The 23,067-nt window shown below is 45.5% G+C and overlaps 1 protein-coding gene and 1 long non-coding RNA gene across 10 annotated transcripts in view; one reads left to right on the top strand and one right to left on the bottom strand.

The window, feature by feature from the left end:
* The window catches only part of ythdc1 (YTH N6-methyladenosine RNA binding protein C1), a 116,601-nt gene extending 103,864 nt beyond the window's left edge, over window positions 1-12,737 (bottom strand). For 2 of the 7 annotated variants that reach the window (XM_069936144.1, XM_069936153.1), the window contains exons 1-3: window positions 12,455-12,699; window positions 7,258-7,359; window positions 1,583-1,926 (exon numbers count right to left, since the gene is read on the bottom strand). In XM_069936144.1, the coding sequence (XP_069792245.1) occupies window positions 1,583-1,926; window positions 7,258-7,359; window positions 12,455-12,623 (615 nt within the window). In that variant the 5' untranslated portion in view covers window positions 12,624-12,699. Of the gene's footprint in view, window positions 1-1,582; window positions 1,927-7,257; window positions 7,360-12,454 lie in introns of all 7 variants that reach the window. The other 5 variants (XM_069936138.1, XM_069936162.1, XM_069936149.1 and 2 more) reach the window with 5 other exon arrangements.
* Window positions 12,127-23,067, top strand: part of LOC138762404 (uncharacterized) — a 34,127-nt gene continuing 23,186 nt past the window's right edge. For 2 of the 3 annotated variants that reach the window (XR_011356906.1, XR_011356907.1), the window contains exon 1: window positions 12,127-12,827. This is a non-coding gene — a long non-coding RNA (uncharacterized lncRNA). Of the gene's footprint in view, window positions 12,878-23,067 lie in introns of all 3 variants that reach the window. The other variant, XR_011356908.1, reaches the window with a different exon arrangement.

The following is a 23,067-nucleotide window of genomic DNA, read 5'->3' as shown; positions in this document are numbered from 1 at the left end:
AACCTGAGCCTCAATATGGACAAGTCAAAGGAGACTTCAAGAGGTCAAAAGAGAGAGGGATGGGTGCATGAGGCAGCATAAATGTCATTGTTGATGAAGCAGAGGAAGAATTGAGAAGTTTGTCTAGGCTTGTGGTAGGTGTTGCTCCACATAGCCAACAAAAAGGCAGGCATAGCTGGGATCCATGTAGATACCAATGGCTACCCCTCTGACAGAAAGTGGGATGAGTCAAAGGAGAAGCTATTGAGGATGAGAAAAAAATTCTGCCAGGCAGTAGAGGGTAGTGGTGCAGAGTGTCTAATTAGGTCTGTAGTTGAGAAAGTAACAAATCCTTCAGTAAAGGGGATGGAGTATATAGTAATTGGATACCCATGATAAAGATGAGACAGTAGAGTTCAGGGAATTGGAAGTTTTTGAAGTGACGGGCGGCATGTGAAGTATTATAAATGCAAGTGGGGAGGGAATGGACCACAGGGGACAAAACAGAGTTGAGATATGATATAGTTCTGTGAGGCAGGAGCACACAGAAACAATGGGAAAATTATGTTTGTGGGTCTTGGGTAAGAGGAAAAAACAGGCAGAGCAGGAATGGGAAACAATGAAGTTACAGGCTGTGGGAAAGAATTGACCAGAAACAATGAGCTCATTGATGGTGTGAGAGACACTGGCTTGATGTTTCACAGTGGGGTCCTGTAGAAGAGGTAAGAGGAGCTGTCTTGAGAGCTGTTCTCTGGCCTCAGCAAGGTTAATGTCAATGCACCATACCACAACTGCCCCATCCACATCTGCAGGTTAGATCACGAGGTTAGGATTGGTCTGGAGAGTGGAGGACAGAGTGCTCTGAGGGGGTGAGATTAGAACAAGTGAGTAGAGAGGTGAAATCAAGACAGTTGGTGTCACATTTTTGATTGCAGGTCTTATTTTTACAATTTCTACAAATAAACTATAATTTATTGTTGTAAAGAGAACATAGAGGCTCACACAAGAAGAACATAGATAGTTAAATGAATGGGGTAAAGATCTGGGGCATGGAGCACAATCTGAGAAAATGTGAAAATCATTGGAAAAACTTTAAAATTTTGCATTTCAAGAATCAGGCTATTTCTCAAATGAAAACTCTCCATCCTTTTCCCAGCCCATGGAGGTCATCCCATATGGGTCGTTGGTGAAACCACACCTGAAATTAGAATGCTCAGATGAGAGGTCAAAGCTGATTGCGAGTTGGAATGTGCTGGTTTTCTCTCCTCTTGAGAATGGATTGCACTTGCTAGGTGTATATCCATTTGAGTTTAAAGAGAAGGGACTTAATGTTACAAATTCCTGAGACCTTGACTAGAAGAATCAAAGTTATTTTCCTCTTGTGGGAGAATCTACCTCTGAGGGTTGAGAGACACTGGAGGCTCAAAAAGCAATCTTTAAATGTTTTTAAGGTCGAGTGCAACTTAAAGGTTGAAAATGCAGGTGCGAGGTAACAAAGATTTGTGGGGACCAATAGCTTATGCACAGGTTGGAGATGGGTAAATAACATTCCAGAAAACATGCAAATGTTATGCATTTCATAAATGAATCAATGTTGCCTTACCATGCTGTAAGTTTCTGACTGATCAGGAGTCGCCGATTTAGTTTTCCTGTCAGACTCTCTTCGTCGACCGCCCATTTTATCAATCCGATCTTTCTGCTGCTCCCGAGAAACCTGCGTATGATTCTTTCTATCACTGCTCACAGTTTTGCTTCGTTCATATCGCTGGTATTCATCCTTCTTAAAGGCTGGCAGGTGTCTACCTTTAGAAAGGGAAGCCTTTATGTTGTCTCCTGCAGAAGGGCAGGAAGATCTTTTGCTAACTTGTCGTACCGAATGGCTTGAGCACTTCTGCCTTTTCCCATCACCACTTTCAGCCCTCTCCTTGTCACTTTTTCTTTTTGATGCTGTTCAATAAAGGTTAATATTCTTTATGTCTCAAAAAAGTTAAATACACAATTAAATGTAGCGACTGGTTGATTTATACAAAAGCAATATTAGCATATATGACACGACAGCACATTACAGGCCCTTTGGCCCTCAATGTTGTGCCGACCATTATATTCCTTGAGAAAAAAGTACTAAAGCCTCTCTGCCCCACAACCCTGTTTCTTCCATCCGTGTGCCTGACAAAAAAGTTTTTTTTTTTTTTAAAATGCCCCTAATATTTCAACCTCGACCACCATCCCTGTCAAAGCATTCTAGGCACCCACAACTCTGTGCAATGTTCCCCATGAAAGACTTATAGGAAAGTCATGAGATCCATGGAACCATGGCTTTTTGGATGAAAAAAAGCTTTCAGGTCGAAAGGAAAGAGTGGTAGTGGAAAGAAAGTATTCTGCCTGGAGTTCTGCAAGGATTTGTTTTGAGATTCCTATTCTTTTTGATCTTTATAATTGACCTGGAAGGATGGGTCAGTAAGGTAGTAGATCATATGAAGGTTGGTGGAGTTGTGTATGGCACTGAATGTTACAAAAGGATATAGATAGGATGCAGAGTTGGGTGGAAAAGTGGCAATGGAGTTTAGTTTGGATAATTATGAGGTGATGTATTTTGGAAATATGAACCAGAAAGCTGAGCCCAGGGTTAAAACTTGGTAACTTAAGAGTGTGGATGATCAGAAGGACCTTGGGGTCCAAATCCATACCACCTCCAAGGTTGCCGTGCAGGGTGATAGGATAGTTAAGGCCTGTGGGACATTGGGCTTCATTAATAGGGTGATTTAAAAGAGCTAGGTTATATTTCAACTCTATAAATCTCTGGTGAGACCATATGGAGTATTGTGTTCAGTTCTGGTCACATCATTATAGGAAGGATGTGGAATCTATGAATAGGGTGCAGCGGAGATTTACCAAGATGCTGCCTGTATTGGAAAGTAAGTTGTGAGGCAAGGTTATCAGAGCTGTGACTTTTCTCTAGAGCAAAGAAGGATGAGAGGAGATTCAATGAAGGTATACGATTATGAGGCGTAGATAGGGTGCACAGCCAGAGCCTTTTTCCCAGAGCTGAAATACCAAACACCAGAGGACATGTACAAATCGAAGGGAGGGGAGTTTAGTGGAGATGTCAGGGGAGTTTCCCCCCCCCCCCCCCACAGAGTTGTGGGTGCCTAGAATGCTTTGTCAGGGATGGTGGTGGAGGCTGAAATATTAGGGGCATTTAAAAAAAACTTTTTTGTCAGGCACACGGATGGAAGAAACAGAGGGTTGTGGGGTAGAGAGGCTTTATTACTTTTTTTTTAAGGAATATAAAGTTGGCACAATATTGAGGGCCAAAGGGCCTACCACCCTACTTTCATAACCGCCCCTTGCTCAGCACCACCACCAACCGCCCCCTCGCTCAGCGCCGCCACTAAATCCGCCATCCTGCTCAGCGCCATCACTAACCCCCCCCCACCCTGCTCAGTGCCACAAGCACACCACCACTCAGTGCCGCCACTACCCCCCCCCCCCCACTCCTACCAGCACCATTGATTGGGGTTGGGGGGGGGGGGGGTGAGAGACTCGGGATGTGGCCAAGAGGCCATGGGGCCAGCAGCCCAAAAGTTTGGGAATCATTGATTTAGAACCATAGAACATTACAGCACAGAAACAGGCTTATTCAACCTTTGTCTGTGCCAAACCATTTTTCTGCCTAGTCCTACTGACATGCACCCACTTTATAGCTCTCCATACTTCTCCCATCCACGTAGCTGTCCAAATTTTTCTTAAATGTTAAAAATGAGCCCGCATTCACCACCTCACCTGGCAACTTATTCCATATTTGCACCACTATGTGTGAAGAAGATCCCCCTAAACTTTTCCCCTTTCACTCTTAACCTATGTCCTTTGCTTTGTATCTCACCTACTCTCAGTGGAAAAATCCTATCTACATTTACTCTGTCTATCCCCTCATAATTTCTCCTCATTCTTCTACGCTCCAGGGAATAAAGTCGTAACCTGAATAACCTTTCCCTGTAACTCAGTTCCTGAAGTCTGGGTAACATCCTAGTAAATACTCTCAGCACTCTTTCCATCTTACTGATATCTTTCCTGTAGTTAGGTGACCAAAAGTGCTCACAATACTCCAAATTTGGCCTCATCAATGTCTTATACAAATTTACCAGAACATACCAGTTCCTCTATAAAAATATTTTGATTTCTGAAGGCCAATATACCAAAAGCTCTCTTTATAACCCTATGTACCTGTGACACCACTTTCAGGAATTATTTCCAGAACCCTCTGTTCTATCGCACTTCTCAGTGTCCTACTATTCACTATGCTTGTCCTTTCCTGGTTTGTTCTTCCAAAATAGAACACCTCACTTGTCTGCATTAAAATTCCATCTGCCATTTTTCAGCCCATTTTTCCAGCTGGTCCAAATCACTCTGCAAGCTTTGAAAACCTTCTTTGCTGTCCACAATGCCTCCAATCTTAGTGTCATCTGCAAACTTGCTGATCTGATTGACTACATGATCATCCAGATTACTGATATAGATGACAAATAACAACTGTCCCAGTATCAAAACCTGAGGCACATCACTAGTCACAGCCTCCCCAACTACCTCTGCTTCAAGGTATGTTGCCACCTCTATCCTTTAGCAGAACTACCTTCATTCTCATCATCATTCTGTTCTTCACATACCCAATGAACACCTTGGGATTCTCTTTAATCCTACATTCCAAGGCCTTTCATAAGATCCTTCCTGGCTAACATGAGCCCTTCCTGCTTCCTATATCTAATGTATGCTTCCTTCCTCCTGACTAGCTGGTTCACGTGTTACATCAACCAGTTCCCTTTTCCTACCATCTTTTCCCTGTCCCAGTAGGACAACCTATCCTGAATCCAGCACAAGTGGTCCCTAAACTTCCTCCACATTAGTACCCTGCTTTCATCCTTGAACATTTGGTTCCAATTTACTAGTTCCTTCCTCATTATATTTAATTATTCCTTCTCCAATTAATTGCTTTCCAATTTGTCTGCATTTAATCCTTACCCATAACCATTTTGAAACTAAAGGAGTTGTTATCACTTACTCCAAAATGCTCCGCACTATAGATCCGTCACCTGACCAGGTTCATTACCCAGAATTAAATCCAGTATGGCCTCCTCTCTCATCGGCTGGACTACATATTGTGTCAGGAATCCTTCTTGGACACACCTGACAAATTCAGCCCTATCTATCCTTCTTGCAGTCAGGAAGTTCCAGTCAATATTACAGAAGTTGAAGTCTCCAATAACAACCCTGTATTTCCTGCCCCATTCCAAAATCTGCCTGCATATCTGCTCCTTGGTACCTTGAGGGCTATTTGAGGACTTACAGACTACTCCTAGTACAGTGATTGCTCCCTTCCTATTTCTGACTTCCATCCAAACTGTCTCAGTTGACACTCCCTCTGCATTGGTACTATCCCTGACCAGTAATGCTATTCCCACTCCTCTTTTACCTCCCATCCTATTCTTTTTAAAAAACCTAAACCCTAGTACACCACTAGGCACAGATCCTCCTACAATAGCCCCAGCACTGATCCATGGGGCACACCACTAGTCACCGCCTCACCCACTGCCACTAGGCACATGTTGCAACCTCTACCCTTTAGCAGCCCCACCTTCACTCTCGTTATCCTTCTGTTCTTCACATATTCATTGGGTGCCTTAGAGCTCTCCTTAATCCTACACGCCCAGGCCTTCTCATGCCCCTCTACCTGCATGAGCCAATCCTGCCCTGTCTGTAGCCAAGACTGTAATGCCACATTATAGTTCCAAGTACTGATCCATGCTCTGAGTTCATCCCCTTTATTCCTAATACTCCTTGCATAAAAACAGACACATTTCAAACCATCCCGTCTGTCCTTCCTCACAAACTCAGAACACATAGCAGGCTTTTGACCTTCTGCACTATTCTCTGCACTCATATTGGTTTCCAACCCCGTGCCAAACAGCTCCTGGAAACCTACCTGCCAAGATATTGCTCCCTTTCCAGTTTAAGTGCAACCCATCCTTTTTGTACAGGTTAGATCTTCCCCAGAAAGGATCCCAATGTTCTACCACAAATTCCTATTCCTACCCTCTCTGGTGCATGGAATAGGCAGAAATGCCACAATTACCTGAGATTTTTCTTTTTAAACTTATTTCCCAACTTCCTATATTCCCTCTTCAGGACCTCATCCCTATTTCCTATCTTATGTCATTGGTATCAACATGTTCCACAACATCTGGCTGCTCCCCCTCCAGAATGCTGTGAACTCAATCAGAGACATCCCCTAACCCTAACCCCTGAGAAGCAACAAATCATCTTGGAGCCTCGAACCTCCTGTTTGCCTAACCAACAAGTCCCCAATCACCATAGCTCTCCTCTTCTCCCCTTTCCCTTCTGAGCCAAAAAGAGACTCTGTGCCAGAGATGTGACAACTACAACTTGTCCCTGGTAGATCATCCCCTGCAACATTATCAAAATGGTACACTTATTGTTGAGGGAATGGCCTCAGGGGTGCTCTGCACTAGCTGTCTATACCCCTTCCCTCTCCTAATAGTCACCCAGCTACCTCCCTCCTGACTTTTGGGGGGGTGGAGTGACTGTCTCCCTGAAGCTCCTCTCTATCACTGCCTCTGCCTCCCGAATGATCCGGAATTCATCCGCTTCAGTTCCCTAACTTGGAATCTGAGGAGCTGCAAATGGATGCATTGTAGTCATCAGGGGCAATTGTGCTGTCACTGTCCTTGCTGTTGACTCCATTTGACTATTTAATGTTATTGATGCAGGTGCTTTTGTGGTTTTATATGTGGTAGTTTCTTGTTGGGAGTATCAATTGAAATTGCGAGTGTCACAATGTAGATCAGATTAAACAATTCTGTACGTTACTGGACAATTAAAGGCAGAATTATTTTTGCAATTTATCAAGAATGGACCATTCAAATAAGCACTGTATCTGGACTGTACTTAGCCTTCAGTGAAGGAGCACTCCAAAATGGTGGACCTTTCCAAACTGGGAAACACAAGATTTGATAATCCCAAAGCTGATCATCTAAAACTAATAAATTAGTTCCTCTACCTCAAATGAACACTTCAATCGAAGTGAAGTTAAAAGAAACTACAATTCACAGACTAAGCCAGTTCAATCTTGGATACATTTTTGAGTACAAAACCACCTGCAACACCTTCAAACCAATTGTACTCAGTAATGACTCCACAGGCTCTTAGAATGCCATTGCTAAATAAGATCCCATCAATCCATACTCTATCACTATAACATCATACCTTTCTTCTCATTAATGTCTTGTTCACTTTCAGGATTATAAAGCTCATCATCTTGATCAGGTGCTTCTGTCAAGATGTCATCCAAAACATTGACTTCACCATCTAAAAGACAAGAAATTCATCCGTTACCTCGTACTCATTTGTCACACTGTTGACTTGTGCAGCCAACACATTGCAATAAAATAATGGGGTGTTACAATTTTAGAAAAAGTAACATTGGACAAAAGAAAAATAGAGGGTCACGGGGTAGGAAGGGTTTAGTATTTTATTTTTGGTAGGAATATATAGGTTAACACAAGATCAAGGGGCAAAGGACTGCGCTGTAATTTGTCACTGGATTTGTTTGAATGTATGTCTTGAATAATCTCATCAGAAATAAATGTAATCTGCCTTTTGTTTCGCATCTATTTAGCCATTTTTTTAAATTCCATTCTTCATGTTTAGTCTTCATTCTCAGTTTTGAGCTTTTTTTTTCTGTTCTCCTGTCATCTGGAATAATTAAAGGCCCAAAATGTGCAACCTTTGCCTTGAAATGTGATGCTTTCTTCAAGAATCTCACATTATTGCTTGTTCCCTGCATTCTTTATTGGTCTCCAAATCAACAATCAATTTCCCTACATGATAGCAGCAATTTACATGCAAACAGAAGGTGGAATCTGGAGCACAATTTTGGAAAATGCAGTTAAGAGGTGGAAGAGAAAACACTTCTAAACTATAAACTTTAATTGTCATTATGGATCATGAGATGCAAAAAATAAACTTGAAAAATGATAGTCGAAGAGCAGCAGAAGAATCTGGGAACCAGGACAGAAGATAAGATCTTATGAAGATGGATTGGGAGATTAAGTAAATCAAAAATCTATAGACACCGTGGTTGAAGTTAAAAAAACATTGCTGGAGAAGCTCAGCAGGTCAAACAATGTGGTTTATGTAGCAAAGGTAGAATTACTTAACTATTGTTTCAAGTTTGAGCCCTTCATGGAAAAACCAGACTGGACCAGGTTAGAGCTAGATAAAATAGGGGAGAAAGTACCAGAACATATACTTTATAAGTGGGATGAAAAATTGGTGCAACATAGAAGTTTACCATTACTGCACCAGCTGCTCAACATTGGGAAGAAGATGCACGTAGAAAGGAAAAAAACAAATTACAATTACCAAAATTATTATTGATGCAAAATCAACTAATCCCTTTCACAATAGATAACCTTTCACTTTAGAGAATGGGAGAGAAAAGGGATCAAAAGAATAGAAAATTGTTTTTTGGGAAATAATTTATCTTTTGAACAAATGAAGTACAAATATGGAATAATTCATGGTACAATGTTTGCATACCACCAATTGAAAACCTAAAGGACAAACTGGGAAGCAGACTGAGGTTACCAGAAGGAAGCAGCTTTTAATATGTGATTACAGACACAGTGATAATTAAAAGATTTATAACAAACATGTACATCAAGCTGCAAGAGAAAGAGAACGATGAAATAAGCTATAAACCCAAACAAAAGTGGGAACAAGATCTAAACAAAGATAAAAAAATGAAACATGGGAAATGCTATGCTCCGGAACTATGAGAAATACAATAAACACGAGATTATGCATGATACAATATAATTGGTTACACAGGCTATATACCATGCCCCAAAAGTTAAATAAATGGGACCCTACAATATCAGATAGATGTTTTCGCTGTTAAGAAGGAAACGGAAACAACAGTACATGCAATTTGGGCATGTGAGAAAGTGAAAAAGTTTTGGGAAGATCTAAATCAGGTATTAAACAAAATCACAAAAAGCAACATACCAAAAAATCCAGAGATCTTTCTTCTAAGTAATACAAGAAGTAAAGAACTAGGCCTCAAATTGGATGAAGCACAAAAAAGATTTATTACAATAGCCTTAGCTGTAGCAAAAAAATGTATAATGTCAACCTGGAAATCAGAAGAGAGCCTGAGAGTACAGCAATGGTACATAGAAATGAATAAATGTATTCCATTGGAAAAAATAACAATTTAAAAATACAAATTTGGGAACCGTACATGGAACACAACAGAGAGGGTCTACCGCGGACCTCCAGCACCTAAAATGATAGAATGAGAAGACGACGAAATAAACTGATCCAGTGCGTAACAGTAGATGACACAATTTTCTTGTTTATTTTCATTGTGTGATGACATTGTTTAATGGGTTTATTGTATTGTATATGTTGAACGTTTAGTGGGATAGGGAGGGGGGTGGGAAGGAGGGAGGAAAGGGAGGGGGAAAAAGGGAGAACATGACACTGTGCATATTCAAGATGGAAATGTTTGTGTGTATTTTGGTTATTATGGTTCATAGCGTGAAAAATTTTTTAAAAATTTAAAAAGCTTGAGGCCTTCATCAAGGTGTGAGAGAATGCCAACAGGAGTCTGAACAAAGGGTAGGAGGGGGGGTGGGTGGCAAAGGCAGGAAATGATAGGTAGATAAAGGAAGGGACAGCACCAATGAGGGGGAGGAGGGATGGCTGGGTGGGTAAGGGAGGAGGGAGGGGAGAACTGGAAAGACAGGAAAGGGGAGGGGAAAAAGGTGAGCAAGTTTAGCAGAAAGCAGAGTAATCAATGTTACTGCCATTTGGCTGGAGAGTGCCCAGACAGATAGATTTTGTTCCTCCAATCTGCAGGTGGTTAAGGTGGGATAGTGTAAAAGACCATGGACAGACAAGAGAGTCTGCAAGTGGGACTCAAGAATTGAAATGGTGGGCTACTGGGAGGTCACTATGGCTGCTGACAGGGAGGACGTGCTCAACTAAGTGATCCCCTAATCTGCAACCAATCTCTCCAATGTAGAGAACACCACAAAGGGAGCACTGGATGCAGTAAATAAGTCTTGCAGATATAAGTGAAACGTTGCTTCACTTGAAAGGCCTGTTTGGGGCCCTGGACTGTGCTGAGGGAGGAGGTGTGGGAGCACGTGTTGCACCATCTACAGCCACAGGAGGAGGGGGCAAAATAGGTGGAGGGGGCAAAATAGGTGGAGGGGGCAAAATAGGTGGAGGGGGCAAAATAGGTGGAGGGGGCAAAATAGGTGGAGGGGGCAAAATAGGTGGAGGGGGCAAAATAGGTGGAGGGGGCAAAATAGGTGGAGGGGGCAAAATAGGTGGAGGGGGCAAAATAGGTGGAGGGGGCAAAATAGGTGGAGGGGGCAAAATAGGTGGAGGGGGCAAAATAGGTGGAGGGGGCAAAATAGGTGGAGGGGGCAAAATAGGTGGAGGGGGCAAAATAGGTGGAGGGGGCAAAATAGGTGGAGGGGGCAAAATAGGTGGAGGGGGCAAAATAGGTGGAGGGATGAGTGCATGAGGGAATCACAGAGGGAGTGGTCCCTGTGGAGGGCTAAGAGGGAAGGAGAAAGTAAGTGCCGGAAATTCTGGCAAATAATGTGTTGAATGCAGAGGCTGGTAGGGTGGTAGGTGAGGAGGATAGAGATTCTATATTTGTTGCATCTGGGGTAGAGGGGTCCAGGGCAGATGAGTGGGAAATGGAAGAGATGCAGGTGAGGGCTGAGTTGATGATGGTGGTGGAGGAAAGCCACGTTTGTGGAAGAAGGCAGACATTTCAGAAGATGTGGACTGGAAGACCTCATCTTGGGAACAGATGCGGCAGAGATGGAGAAATTGAGAGAAGTAGATGGAATCCTTGCAAGGGATAAGGCGTGAGGAAGTGCAGTCAAGTCCTTGCAAGGGACAGATTGGGAGATTTTCAGGTTAAGTAGGAGGCTTTTAAAACAGTGAAAGCATTGGAGTAAAGGTCAAGGATGTCAAAATTGGGGAATCTTGGATGACTATTGAGTATCAGGTCAAGTAAATTGCCAGTTACTGACAATTAAAGCAAATCATTTCAACAGTATAAAGAATGAGGAGTTCACTTAAGAGGGAAAAACAAGGAGTTCAAGAAGGGGCTATGTGATAGCCCCTTGTAGACAAGGTGAAGGAAGATCCAAGGAGGGCAACCGTGATATTAAAATTAAAAGATAATTATGGAAATAACAGGGCCCTTTAAAGATCAAAGTCATTCTATGTGTGGAGCCTAAGTGGATGAGGGAAGTCCTTAATAAGTATTTTTCATCTGCTTTTACTATAAAGGAAGACATACCAGTGAAACCAACCCCAGATGCTCTCCTCCACCCCTCGTAATATGGCCACCTGAACCCCTTTCCACCCCCCCACCTTGTAGATACTACCCCCAATCCACTAACCCCCCCCCCCATAGGATCTGTACTACCATCCAGTTGCATCCCCACAGGATAGAAATCCCTCGAGCCCCCATCCTCACCTGGCCAGAACCTCCCAGGTCCCTGTCTCCACCCGGCTGGACCACCCCTCCACCAGTCACCAGTCCACCACTATTGGACAGGTGGTTTCCCCCCCCCCCAGAGACATTGTGTCCACTCACTGGCCCCACCCCAGGCTGTCATGTCTACCCATCCCCCCCCCCACCCAAGGCCACCGTGCCCAGGCAGTTGTATGGCCCCACCCACCCCCCAGGCCACTTTATGCCCCCCAACCCTGGCCATCATGTCCACCTACCAATCCATCTCTGTCCACCTCACCTGAGCCGTCATATCTACTCCCCCCCACCCCCACCCCAGCTCTTCATGCCCTCCCAATCCTCCCCCACCCCAGGTCATCATGCCCCTCCAATCACTCCTCCAGGCCACTGTGTCCCAGACCCCCCCCCCATAACCCCCAACCCCAGGCTGTCACGTTTTCCCCAATCTTCCCCCCCCCCAAACCTGGGCTGTCTTGTCCACCTCTCCCCCTCCTCCCCAGGCCGTTGCATCCCACCCTGGGCCATCGTGTCCCCAACACCCACCCCCACCATACGGTCATGTCCGTACCCACCCCAGATCGTCCTGTCCCCGCAACGCAACCCGGGCCGTCGTGCCCCCCCTCCCCACAACACCCCCATAACCCAGACCGTCGTGTCCCCCACACCCCAGCTCCCTCCCAGCCCTCGTGTCCCCACACCACCCTCCCCGGGCCGTCGTCCCCATCGGGCCGGGATTCCCACCAGCCTGTTTCCGACCCTAACGGGAACTCCCCTTCCCTCCGTCCTCACCGGGCCCCATCCACTACTGGGCCTAGAGAAACAAAGGAGGCCGGAGTAGGGGGGGGTGGGGTGCAGATCCGTTCCGATGCGAAGCCGCTACCCAGCGAGGAATACCTTTGTCGTGCCGACTGTCTGCCGCCATGAGTGGTCTGCGGATGGAGGCGCAGGCCGGGGGAATCGCTCCAAGACTCGGATGAGAACCACCGCAACCAGCAGCCCGCTTTGCACAAAATGGCGTCTCCGAGCCAGGCGGCCGTCGCCGTCCCACAGTCCTCCGCGCCATGCGTCACAAGGCAGGCGCGCTGAAGTCACAATTAACCTTGCCCACGTGCTCTGAGTCTGGGAGAGTCGCTCGATTATTTATTGCTCCAATCTTACTCCGACATTGCTACACTAGAACTTCGATGTTACTCTGTCTGCTCCAATATTGCAACAGAATTGACTTCCTAAAGAAGGCCAATACAGATAGCACATATTCTGGACGGAGGTCAGTGACCAGTGGTGCAGTACAATGATCTGTCCTGGGACCCCTCCTTTGTGAGTTTTAGAAATGACCTTGATGAGGTAGTGTAATGGTTGAGTAAGTTTCCAGCAGACACAAATGTTGGTAGAGTTGTTGATAGTTTTGTGGGTTGCCAGAGGGACAATGATAGGATGCAGAGTTGCTGATGGAGTTTAACCTAAAAACATGAAATGTATGTTGTTAACCCCAAAACCCAGCAGCAGTAGATATTCACTAAGAGGTTGCTTAAACATAAGTTGTTTTTAACTGTCTTTAAACATGAAAATAGAATCAAACTTTAACTTATCTCTATTGACTTAATAAATCTAAGCGCATGTGTATGTAAGTTCAGAAAAGCTCTTTGGTTCACAGTCTAATCTCACTTCTCATTCCTTCAAGTTCAATGTTTGCAGGCAATTCTTATACTGTGCACAGAATTTAACATTTATAAAGTTCACCAGGCCTTGGGGCTTTAAAGGTAAATGATTACTGTTCAGGAAGGTTCTTGTCGGTTTTCAGAGAGAGATTTGTTGTATACTGGACACCCACAACTGATTACTTTTTAATCAGCAACTTCAGTGTCTTGCCGAAGAAACTTGCCCCCCTCAGGGTTCTCCAGATGATAACCTCTTTCTTTCAGGTCACCACAGAGTTATTTTTAGTTTCTCTTATTTCAAGCCAAACATTATGCAGCCAGTCCTCTCCTCTTGTATGGACCACAACAGCTTTGACCAGGCTGAACTAAGCACTCACAACCTGTCTTCCAAATGGGGTTTTCCACAAGCTTGCCAACTTGTCCTGTTCCAGTCCCAATTGCTGCTGCTGACTGTCAAGTGTGTGTGTGTGTGTGTGTGTGTGTGTGTGTGTGTGTGTGTGTGTGTGTGTGTGTCTCTCTCTCTCTCTCTCTCTCTCTCTCTCTCAGAGAGAAAGCCTGTTGACTCTCTCTGCTTGCAAAATCACTTGACCCTCTTAGATCAACAAGCTCTCTTCCAGACAGAAGTAGCTCTGACATGCCTTTTGTAATCAACAATCTATTAGTGAAGTCTCTTGAGCTTTCTTCAAAGCTCTTGCAAAAGCTGTTGCTCTGACATGTCTAGCATGAGGCAGAGCTCCAGTATTTCAAATAATATCTGTTTTAAAGTGTTTGTATGTAACCTACTCTAACAAACCTTTCACAATTTATATCCCAAAAACATATCTATATACTGTCACAATGTAAATTTGAAGGCAGAATGCAATGTTGATGGGAAGACTCTGATGAACTGAGAGATCTTGGTGTTGGTCACCATAGGACACTCAAACTGCTGCACAGATTGATAGTGTTGTTAAAAAGGTGTATGGTGAGTCGGTCTTCATTAACTGTGTCGGTGCCAAGGGGGTGGCATTTGCGCGCATTGCTCCCCCACCCCCCCCAAATGAGGTATTATGACCCACAGTATTTTAAAACCCACGGTTTTAGGCGCGACGGTCTGGTTATCCTCCATTTGTGGCATCCCGGGTTCTGTATGTCATGCGTAGCCATGTTTCTTCTTGCACACATGCACTCGTGCCAACTGGTGCAGCAAATTTTGCTCCCCCCCCCCCATTACCCTAATGCCCACCGCTAATGCTTGTTCTGGCACCAACCTTGCATGGGATTGAGTTAAAGAGCCTGAGAAAATGTTGTATCTGGATTAGATCTTAGTTAGACCCCACCTGAATTATAGTGTTCAATTCTGGTCACCTAACGACAGGAAAGATGTGATTGCTATGAAAGGGTGCAGAAGAGATTGGAGAGCATGCATTCTGTGTATCAGTTGAGTAAACTTTCCTCCCTGGAGCAATGGAGAACTGGGTGTGGGGGGGGGGGGGGGGGTGAAATGATAGAGGTGTACGAGATGATGAGAGGCATTGATCATGTGAATGGCCAGAAATTTTTTTCCAGGGCAGAAATGGCTAACATGGGGGGGGGGGGGGGGGGGGGTCATAATTTTAAGGTGATTGGGAGTAAGTTCAGAAGGCTGCAAGAGGTTTTTCCACACAGACTGGTGGGAGGATGGAATGTACAGACAATGGTCGTGGAGGCAGGTACAATAGGATCTTTTAAGAGACGATTAGATAGGTATATGGAACTCAGAAAAATGGAGAGTTATGCAGTAATTCTAAATAGTTGTTTGAGAAGGTTATAAGGTTGGCATAACACTGAGTGATCAGGTCTCTGGCACAGAGTCTGGTCCCATGGCTAAGAAGGGAAAGGAGGAGAATAGGTGAACTCTAATGTTAGGGAATTCCACAGTTAGGGGGACAGAGAAGAAGATTTGTGGAAGGAATCGAGTATCCTGATGGTATGTTGCCTCCCTGGTGCCAGGATCCGAGATATCTCAGATCAAGTTCATGGCTTTCTCAGGAAGGAAGGTGAGCACCCAGATGTCATGGGTAGGAAGGATGAGGAGGTCCTGTAAGGAGAGTTCAGGGAGTTAGGCAATAGGCTGAAGGGCAGGACCTCCAGGGTTCTGATCTTAGGATTTCTACCCATGCCATGTGCTAGTGAGATTTGAAATAAGAGGATAATGCATCTTAACACATGGTTAAAGACATGGTGGAGGATGGAGGTCTTCAGGTTTCTGGATCATTTGGCTCCCTTCCAGGTAAGGTGGGACATGTTCTGATGCGACAGTTTCCATCTGAACTGGAGGGGGACTAATATCCTTGGAGGAAAGTTTGCTAGTGCCGCTCCGGTGGGTTTAAACTAGAAGTGGGGGGTTGGGAATCAGAGTGCCAGAGGAGAGAGGGGAGCGGAGGAGGGAAAAGACAATGTGAAAATTGCTTGTAATGTTATAAGTCAATGGGTTATTCATGGAAGAAATGTTCTCAGGTGCATTTATTTCAATGCAAAGAATATTGTAGAAAAGGGAGATGAGCTTAGAGTGAGGATTGGTACATGGAATTATGACATTGTGGCCATTACTGAAACTTGTTTACAGGTGGGGAAGGTCTGACATCTCAATGTTCTGGGTTTCTGTTGCTTCAGACACAATAGAACAGGTGGGGCGTGTGGGGTGGGGGGGGGGGTGACTTTGTTCGTTTTAGATTGGTCACAGTGTTTGAGCTACCAAAAGAAAATAGACACACACACCGAGAGCAGTTCAGATTATACAAATGTTTATTACAAATTCAAAAGCTGATTTCACACTACAATATGCAAGCCCTTCCCAACTATACTTATCAACGCTTGGACTGGTCCCAAATGCCGAAGCGAGGCAACGACTGCACACGTGTAGTAGGTTGTCAGGGCACCGGTAGCAGCTTCTCCACCTCCCCTGACCGGGACGTTGGCTGGACTCTAGAAGTTCTTCTTGCTGAGAGATGTTGCCACCTCTCGGAGAGTCTCAAACTTCAGCAGTGGGACCATGGCTTATATTACCCAAAAACTGCTTACCCAAGCACCTATTCCCAGCACAGCAAGAAAGATAAGCGAGCAAGCTCCGTATGCTAGGCTTCTATCGAATAACATAATTTTCAGCTTATCACTTTGAATACAATGGTTTATTTTGCATCAAGGCTAGGCCTCTGACAGTCTGTGACCAAAACAAGCAGGAAGATTAAATGTTTTTGGTACACAGATGTCCTTTCTTCAGATAACAGCATCTCTGGCCCCTGGGTGGAATTTAGCTTATGTCTGCTGATTCTAAAACACAAGCAGGTTCTCAGCCTTCCAGAACCCAGAGCTGCAAGTTAAAAAAAAAACAGGTTAGAATCTTCCATTACATTCCACCCCTTGGTCACAGACTGTCAGACACGAGACTTAACAAGCATAAGAGTATAAAAAGAGCGTAAAAGAGAAATCAAAGCTACAATAATTACAAAAATAAGCAATAATGGGAGCAACCAACAGAGAATAGTGTGGCCCAACCCCCCAAATGTACCAGTTAACCATGAAAAAGGATTCCAACCGAGGCTCAAACTATCCTTGTTGGCCACAATACCCAGACGCTGGAGCTCATGAACAGAATTTGAAACATGCTGAATAATAACAGAAATATTAATGAATACATCAGGAATATTTGAGCAACATTCAGAACCGACAATGGCACACGTGCCACCCTGTTTTGCTAACAGAAAATTCAAGGCCATATGATTCTGTAAACCCACTGTCCTACGACAGAGAGTTCATGATTAAGGCCCTGACTGATAGACAAAAGGGCAAAGGATGTCTCATTGGCAATAGGCCTCATCAGATCATATAACTTGTGAACCTTTAGGGAAATGCGAATATCGCCATAACCTGGGATCAAGGCGCCAAAGAAAATCTTGGCACCTGAGAGGGATAGGGGACATATGCATAAGCAAGGGATGATCCTGTAAATGGGAAATATGGTGTAGGTAGGGGACGGCATATGCTAAATAGCAGGAACCACCCCAGGTAAGGGGCAGCCAGGCATAGGCACGAGACCCACAAACCCAATAAGTCCCGTTCACAGGGGGCTTGGAAATAAAAGGGGAATATGCCAGACAATCACTCAATCCCAGTGCATCGGCAAGTCTGGCAGGGAACATAAAAAAAGACAGAGCCCTTCACATATTGGGAAACAATAAAATAGGGGGGATGTAATATTATGAGAGGAGGTAGAAATATGCCTTCCTCGGAAAATACCCAAAATATCACTCAGATTAAAGAAACGAGCCTCCTCAGGCACAGGCTGATCAACATCAATGTAAACTCTGCCTTTGGAGGGGTCAAAATATTTCCAGGCAGCAACTTCCTTTCGGGTGAAAGGAATGGGGATCATGGGAATGCCTGTACCAGTATGCAACGGGCCTGTAATGGAGGGTTAAAACCATGTGCTCAGATGCTTCCTTGCTTATGTGAAACTGACAACACGGGCCACACTCAGGTCACCTTACTTTCAGAATTAGCAGATGTAATTAAACTCAGCCATGGGGATTTATCTGAAGATACACTTTGAAATGGAATTCCACCATGAGGCCCAGGGAAAGCAGTTGTCAAATACGACACTCTGAAATTGACGTATTGGTCACAACCTGTCTTGCTCAAGAAGTTTTAATGAGTCCTTGTATCTACGAGATAAACCAGGAAATCATAGCATCCTGGTTCCATAATAATCAATCTTCTAAATTGTAGAATAGTATGCTCAGCTTTGATTTTGACTGACAAATGTTAGAGGGAGTGGGTGCATGATTAATTGTTCTTCCCTAAATGCAGGATGGCACGGTATTGCTAAAGCCTTAGAAGTTTCAATAAGTCTTTGTATCTACGAGATAAACCAGGATATCATAGTATCCTGCTCCATAATAATTAATCTTCTAAATTGTAGAATAGTATGCTCAGCTTTGATTTTGACTGACAAATGTTAGAGGGAGTGGGTGCATGATTAATTGTTTTTGGGGTATAAAAGTCTGTGGTCCTGCTGCTGAAGTTTAGACTCTCTGAGGGATGGGAACATCCCTTGTCAAGAAGGAAGAACAGCTAGAGTCCGAGCAACGTCCCGGTCGGGGGAGGTGAAGGAGCTGCTACCGGCGCCCCGGCAGCCTACTACAAGTGTGCCGTCATTGCCTCGCTTCGGCAGTTGGGACCAGTCCAGGCGTTGTTAAGTATGATTAGGCAGGCTTGCATATTGTAGTTTGAAACCTGCTTTATATTTGTAATAAACATTTGTGTAGACTGAACTGCTCTCGGTGTGTGTCTCTATTTTCTTTCGGTAGCTCAAACACTGTGACCAATCTAAAATGAACAAAGTGAGAGGTACAAGTTTACCCAGGACAATTGGCGCAGCGAGCAGGGTTGGTCTCAAGATGTTCCGCCGAAAGAAAGAGGTGAGCCCTGAGCAGTTTTTGATTCCGGGATGGACTTCCAAAGATGATGGGTTTGGCATGCTGGCTAATACCCTGTCTTTGTTGGGACCACCCATCAGTTGGGATGAAAGGTTAGAACCCTTAAGTGTGCCTCTGGGAGAGCGGGTTGCCACTCTCCTCCGAGAAAGTAAATTTCCAAAAAAACGGGGGACGCTGACGGACGGTTTTTGGCTGCTGGCCACAGCCTTACGCCGCTCCGTTCAGCGTGAAGTTGAATTAGTTCAGCAGCAGGTGAAGTCTGAACATAAGAGGAAACAACTAGAGGAGGAAGTAGAGACTCTGCGACAGCGCTGCTCGATGATGAGCGAAATTGTTAGCACCAGTCAGGATCGAGCCAAAGAATGGGAGAATAAGCATGTTCAAACAATTTGCCGTAATATTAAACTCCGGCAGCAGCTCTGTGCGAATAAGGAAAAGCAAGGGGTAGAACCTGATCCACATCGTATTCGTGCCATGATAAGGAATGGCAATGATCCTGATGTAATTGATGATTGGGACGGGAATATCTGGTATGATGATAATGGTAATAATGCAGATACCCCCCGGCATGTGCCTGGCATACTCCCCTCTCCCTCCGCTGTTCAAGCCCGCCCCGTAAGGCAGCGGACTGTCCAAGCAGATGAAGGCGAAAGGGGGGATGATGTAAGTGTAGAAACTGAAGGGACCGGTGCTCCGATCTCCCAAGCGGACCCAGGGGAAGGCTCCCAAACCCCTGCTTATGCTAGGTGGGCTCCCCCCTCAACGGGATGGTCTCAGCAGCCTCCCGTCCATTGGGTAGAGGGCCCTATGTGCCAGAGTGGTAACAGGGGTCGGGAACAGTCAACAACAATACGTGACTTCACTATAAAAGAGCTGGCCGCCATTGGAGATCGTTTTAGGCAAAAGACAGGAGAAACTTTGGTGGCCTGGCTTCTGCGGGTTTGGGAGCAAGGGGGAGGTAGCATATATCTGACCCCTGAGGAATTGTTGGGGTTAGGATCATTAACTACTGATATTCGAGTCACTGCTGAATTACGTGGCAGAAGGAGAGATGTAGACTATTTACTTGCTACTCTAGGAGAAGCCCTGTTACGGGTGTATCCGTCACCAGTAGATTGGGATCTGCATTTGCAGAACCATTGGGGCACACCAGAGGAGGGTATAGCAGTGATTCGCCAACAGGCCGTGGCCTCTGCTTTGTATGCGGGGCGCCTGAGGCTGTGGATGCATGGGGGGAGCCCTGATGAAGAATTATTCACAGCTGGAATGCATACCCGATTGGTTCGTTCAGCCCAACCTACTATACGGGGACTGGTCCTGTCTGTAACTAGTCCGCTAATTGGGCACCTCGTGTCTGAGGCGGTGCACGCCCTATCTGGACTCCAAGAACTGGAGTTGGGAGGTGAAATCCACTCACGTACAACCCAGGTTAAAGCAGACAGACAGGATGAAAGGAGAGGGGCTGCTGTTAATAATGGACTGACCAGAAAAGAGCTTTTTCTAACTTTGTTAAAGTTAGGCGTACCTAAAAGTGATATTGATGGGAAACCTACTGCAGTCCTGTATGCCCTTTTATAAGAGGAAGGCAGGGGAACATCATCGCCAGATGCTGGGTCCTCCCGGCCCAGCTGTGCCTTCTGCTCCCACTGCTGCTTCTATCGAGTCAGCTTCTCCTGCCCAAGTCACCCGTGATGAGGTACAACAATGGGTTAAACAGGCTCTTAAGGATAACAATAGCATGTGGTCCTGGAAACCCCCGAACCCTTCTGAAGCCTGAAGGTGTGGGCAGGATTCCCATGTCTATTCCATCGAGACACGGCGCACACACGGGGATCCGCGGCCCTACATACCGTTAACAATTCATTGGGGTGGGGGTAATGATCGCCAATACTTGGCTTTGGTTGACACCGGTGCAGAGCACTCGGTGATTCCTGGTAACCCCGACCTCTGGAACGGACCCACATTTCGAATAGAAGGAATGGGAGGGGCAATCACCCTGGCGAAGGAAATAAAAGTCCGTGCCACGGTGGGTGATGGCCCTTCCCCCATATGGTTACATGCGTTGGTAGCTGCCACTGACGAGTGTATTCTGGGTATTAATACGTTGACCGGTACAGCCCTTAATACTAGCCAAGGGGGGTTTGCATTTGGAATTCGGACTATTACAAAAAGATTAGTGGTGGGTCAGGCCAAGTGGGATCCCGTGGTGGTGCCACCCCCCTCAAAACCTGTATGCATTCCGCAATATCGCCTCCCTGGAGGGCAGGAGGAGATTACCGCCACCATTGATGCTTTGAAAGAAGAAGGGGTAGTGAGGCCTGCAACGTCGCCCTTCAATAGCCCTGTTGGCCTGTCCAGAAGCCGGACGGCTCCTGGAGAATGACGGTTGATTATCGTTTTTTAAATAAACATGCCCCACCACTTGCTTCGGCAGTTCCGGACATTGTTACCCTTATTGAAAACATTGCTACTGGGAACTCAGGAACATGGTATGCTGTCATTGATCTCGCTAACGCCTTCTTCAGTATTCTTATAGACGAAGTCTCACAGGATCAGTTCGCCTTTACCTGGAAGGGGTGCCAGTATACCTTCACCCGCCTCCCTCAGGGCTACGTACACTCTCCCACTATTTGCCACGGCCTAATTGCTCGTGATTTGGAGGCAGTACCAGTGCCGCCCTCCCTCTCGATCCACCACTATATTGATGATGTGATGATCCAAGGCGCCTCAGAAGAGATGGTACGAGAAGGTATGGAGAATGTCCAAGGTGCCCTGATGCAGAGGGGGTGGGCCATTAACCCCGCCAAGATACAGGGCCCGTCCCAGACGGTTATTTTCCTTGGGATTCAGTGGCATGCTGGAGAACAGGTGGTTCCTGATAAGGTTCGCAATAAGATCGCAGTCCTAGCCAGGCCTGCGAATAAAAAGGAGACCCAGCGTTTCCTGGGGTTATTGGGATACTGGCGACGTCATATTCCACACTTGGCATTGCTTTTACGCCCCCTGTATAAGGTTACCCGAAAGAAAACAGACTTTGTATGGGGTGACGATCAGGAGAGGGCATTCCAGTCCGCCAAGCAGGCTATTCTTCAGGCCCTGCCCATCAAAGGAATGGGGATCATGGGAATGCCTGTACCAGTATGCAACGGGCCTATGGTACAAATCCAACAATCAGAAACATTTAATCGGTGAGCGTATGCATAGGAAACATGGAGAAAGGAATTGTCAGACAAATCTGAAGGAATGTTTGATGGTGAGGTAGGCCACCAACCCTCCATAGAACTGGAATCCTTCCGCCACTTAGCAACAGGTGGAGCAGAGTTATTACAAGATACAAAGCGGGTACAAAGATGACCAGTAGGGGAGGACCCCTTCAGTTGGTCCATCTACAAACAAAATATAAGAACCAACACTGGCAATAACATATCTATATAAGCTGCACTTGAGGCGGGTGACCAAGGACTTCCTGATGTAATACATTGGACAGTGTCTCCCATGGGCAACTCCCTCGGAACGTCCTCATCATTACAAATCCAATTGTTGGCACCAAAGCAGCTGTTAAGCCAGATCACCAGGAGCGTAAGATGGAGAACCTGGAACAAAGAAGCCTGACACATGTCACTCACGATACCGTAAGCGTTCAGTGTTTAAACAGACTAAATCATCCTGTCCCTCAATAGCTACCCACCAAGTGTTACCCTGGGCAGGTGTCACTATTTCCCCTTTTACAGGAGGGCCACTACCTGGTGGTGCCACCCATACCTTTTGTCCAACATTCTCTAGTTCGGGAGTGGGGGGCAATGATTGTTTTTCCTCTGGAATACGCTGTAGTTCAGAAGCGTGAAGAAATCGGTGAAAAGGTGTACCTCCCTTCAAAGGGCGATGATTCAAATTGTCGACTATCTGCTGCAGCACATGACACCACCCCTTCAGGGTTCCCAGTGGTGTTAACAAACGAATTTGTTCCTTCAGTAAGCCATTCATTCGTTCAACTAACCAGGCAGCCTGCGGGTAATAAAGAATATGGTGAACCCATAAGATACCATTGTCATTTGCCCAATCACAGATTGCCTTCCCGGAGAAGTGCGAGCCATTATTAGACTGAATCTCCTCTGTAACATCATAATGAGAAATTAAATGGTTTAGTCCTTGGATAGTGCTAGCTTGGTCAGCCGTCTTGGTGGGAAAAGCAAAAACCAGGCCCAAAAAGGTGTCAACCATTACTAGGACGTAACATTTACCTATACAGTCTGGCATGGGGCCTATGTAATCAATTTGCCAAACCACAGCTGAGCGAGCGCCGGTATCGGCGCGGCTGATAGTGGCAAGCTGATCTGCTACTGCATTAAGTTGTGCCATGTTAGTCGTCACATTGGTATGGGCATCAACGTGA

The sequence above is a fragment of the Narcine bancroftii genome, chromosome 1 (assembly GCF_036971445.1).
Source record: "Narcine bancroftii isolate sNarBan1 chromosome 1, sNarBan1.hap1, whole genome shotgun sequence".
In the NCBI taxonomy this organism is placed as follows: domain Eukaryota; kingdom Metazoa; phylum Chordata; class Chondrichthyes; order Torpediniformes; family Narcinidae; genus Narcine; species Narcine bancroftii.
Note: the sequence above shows the minus strand (reverse complement) of the source record. Positions and strands in the feature narration are given on the sequence as shown.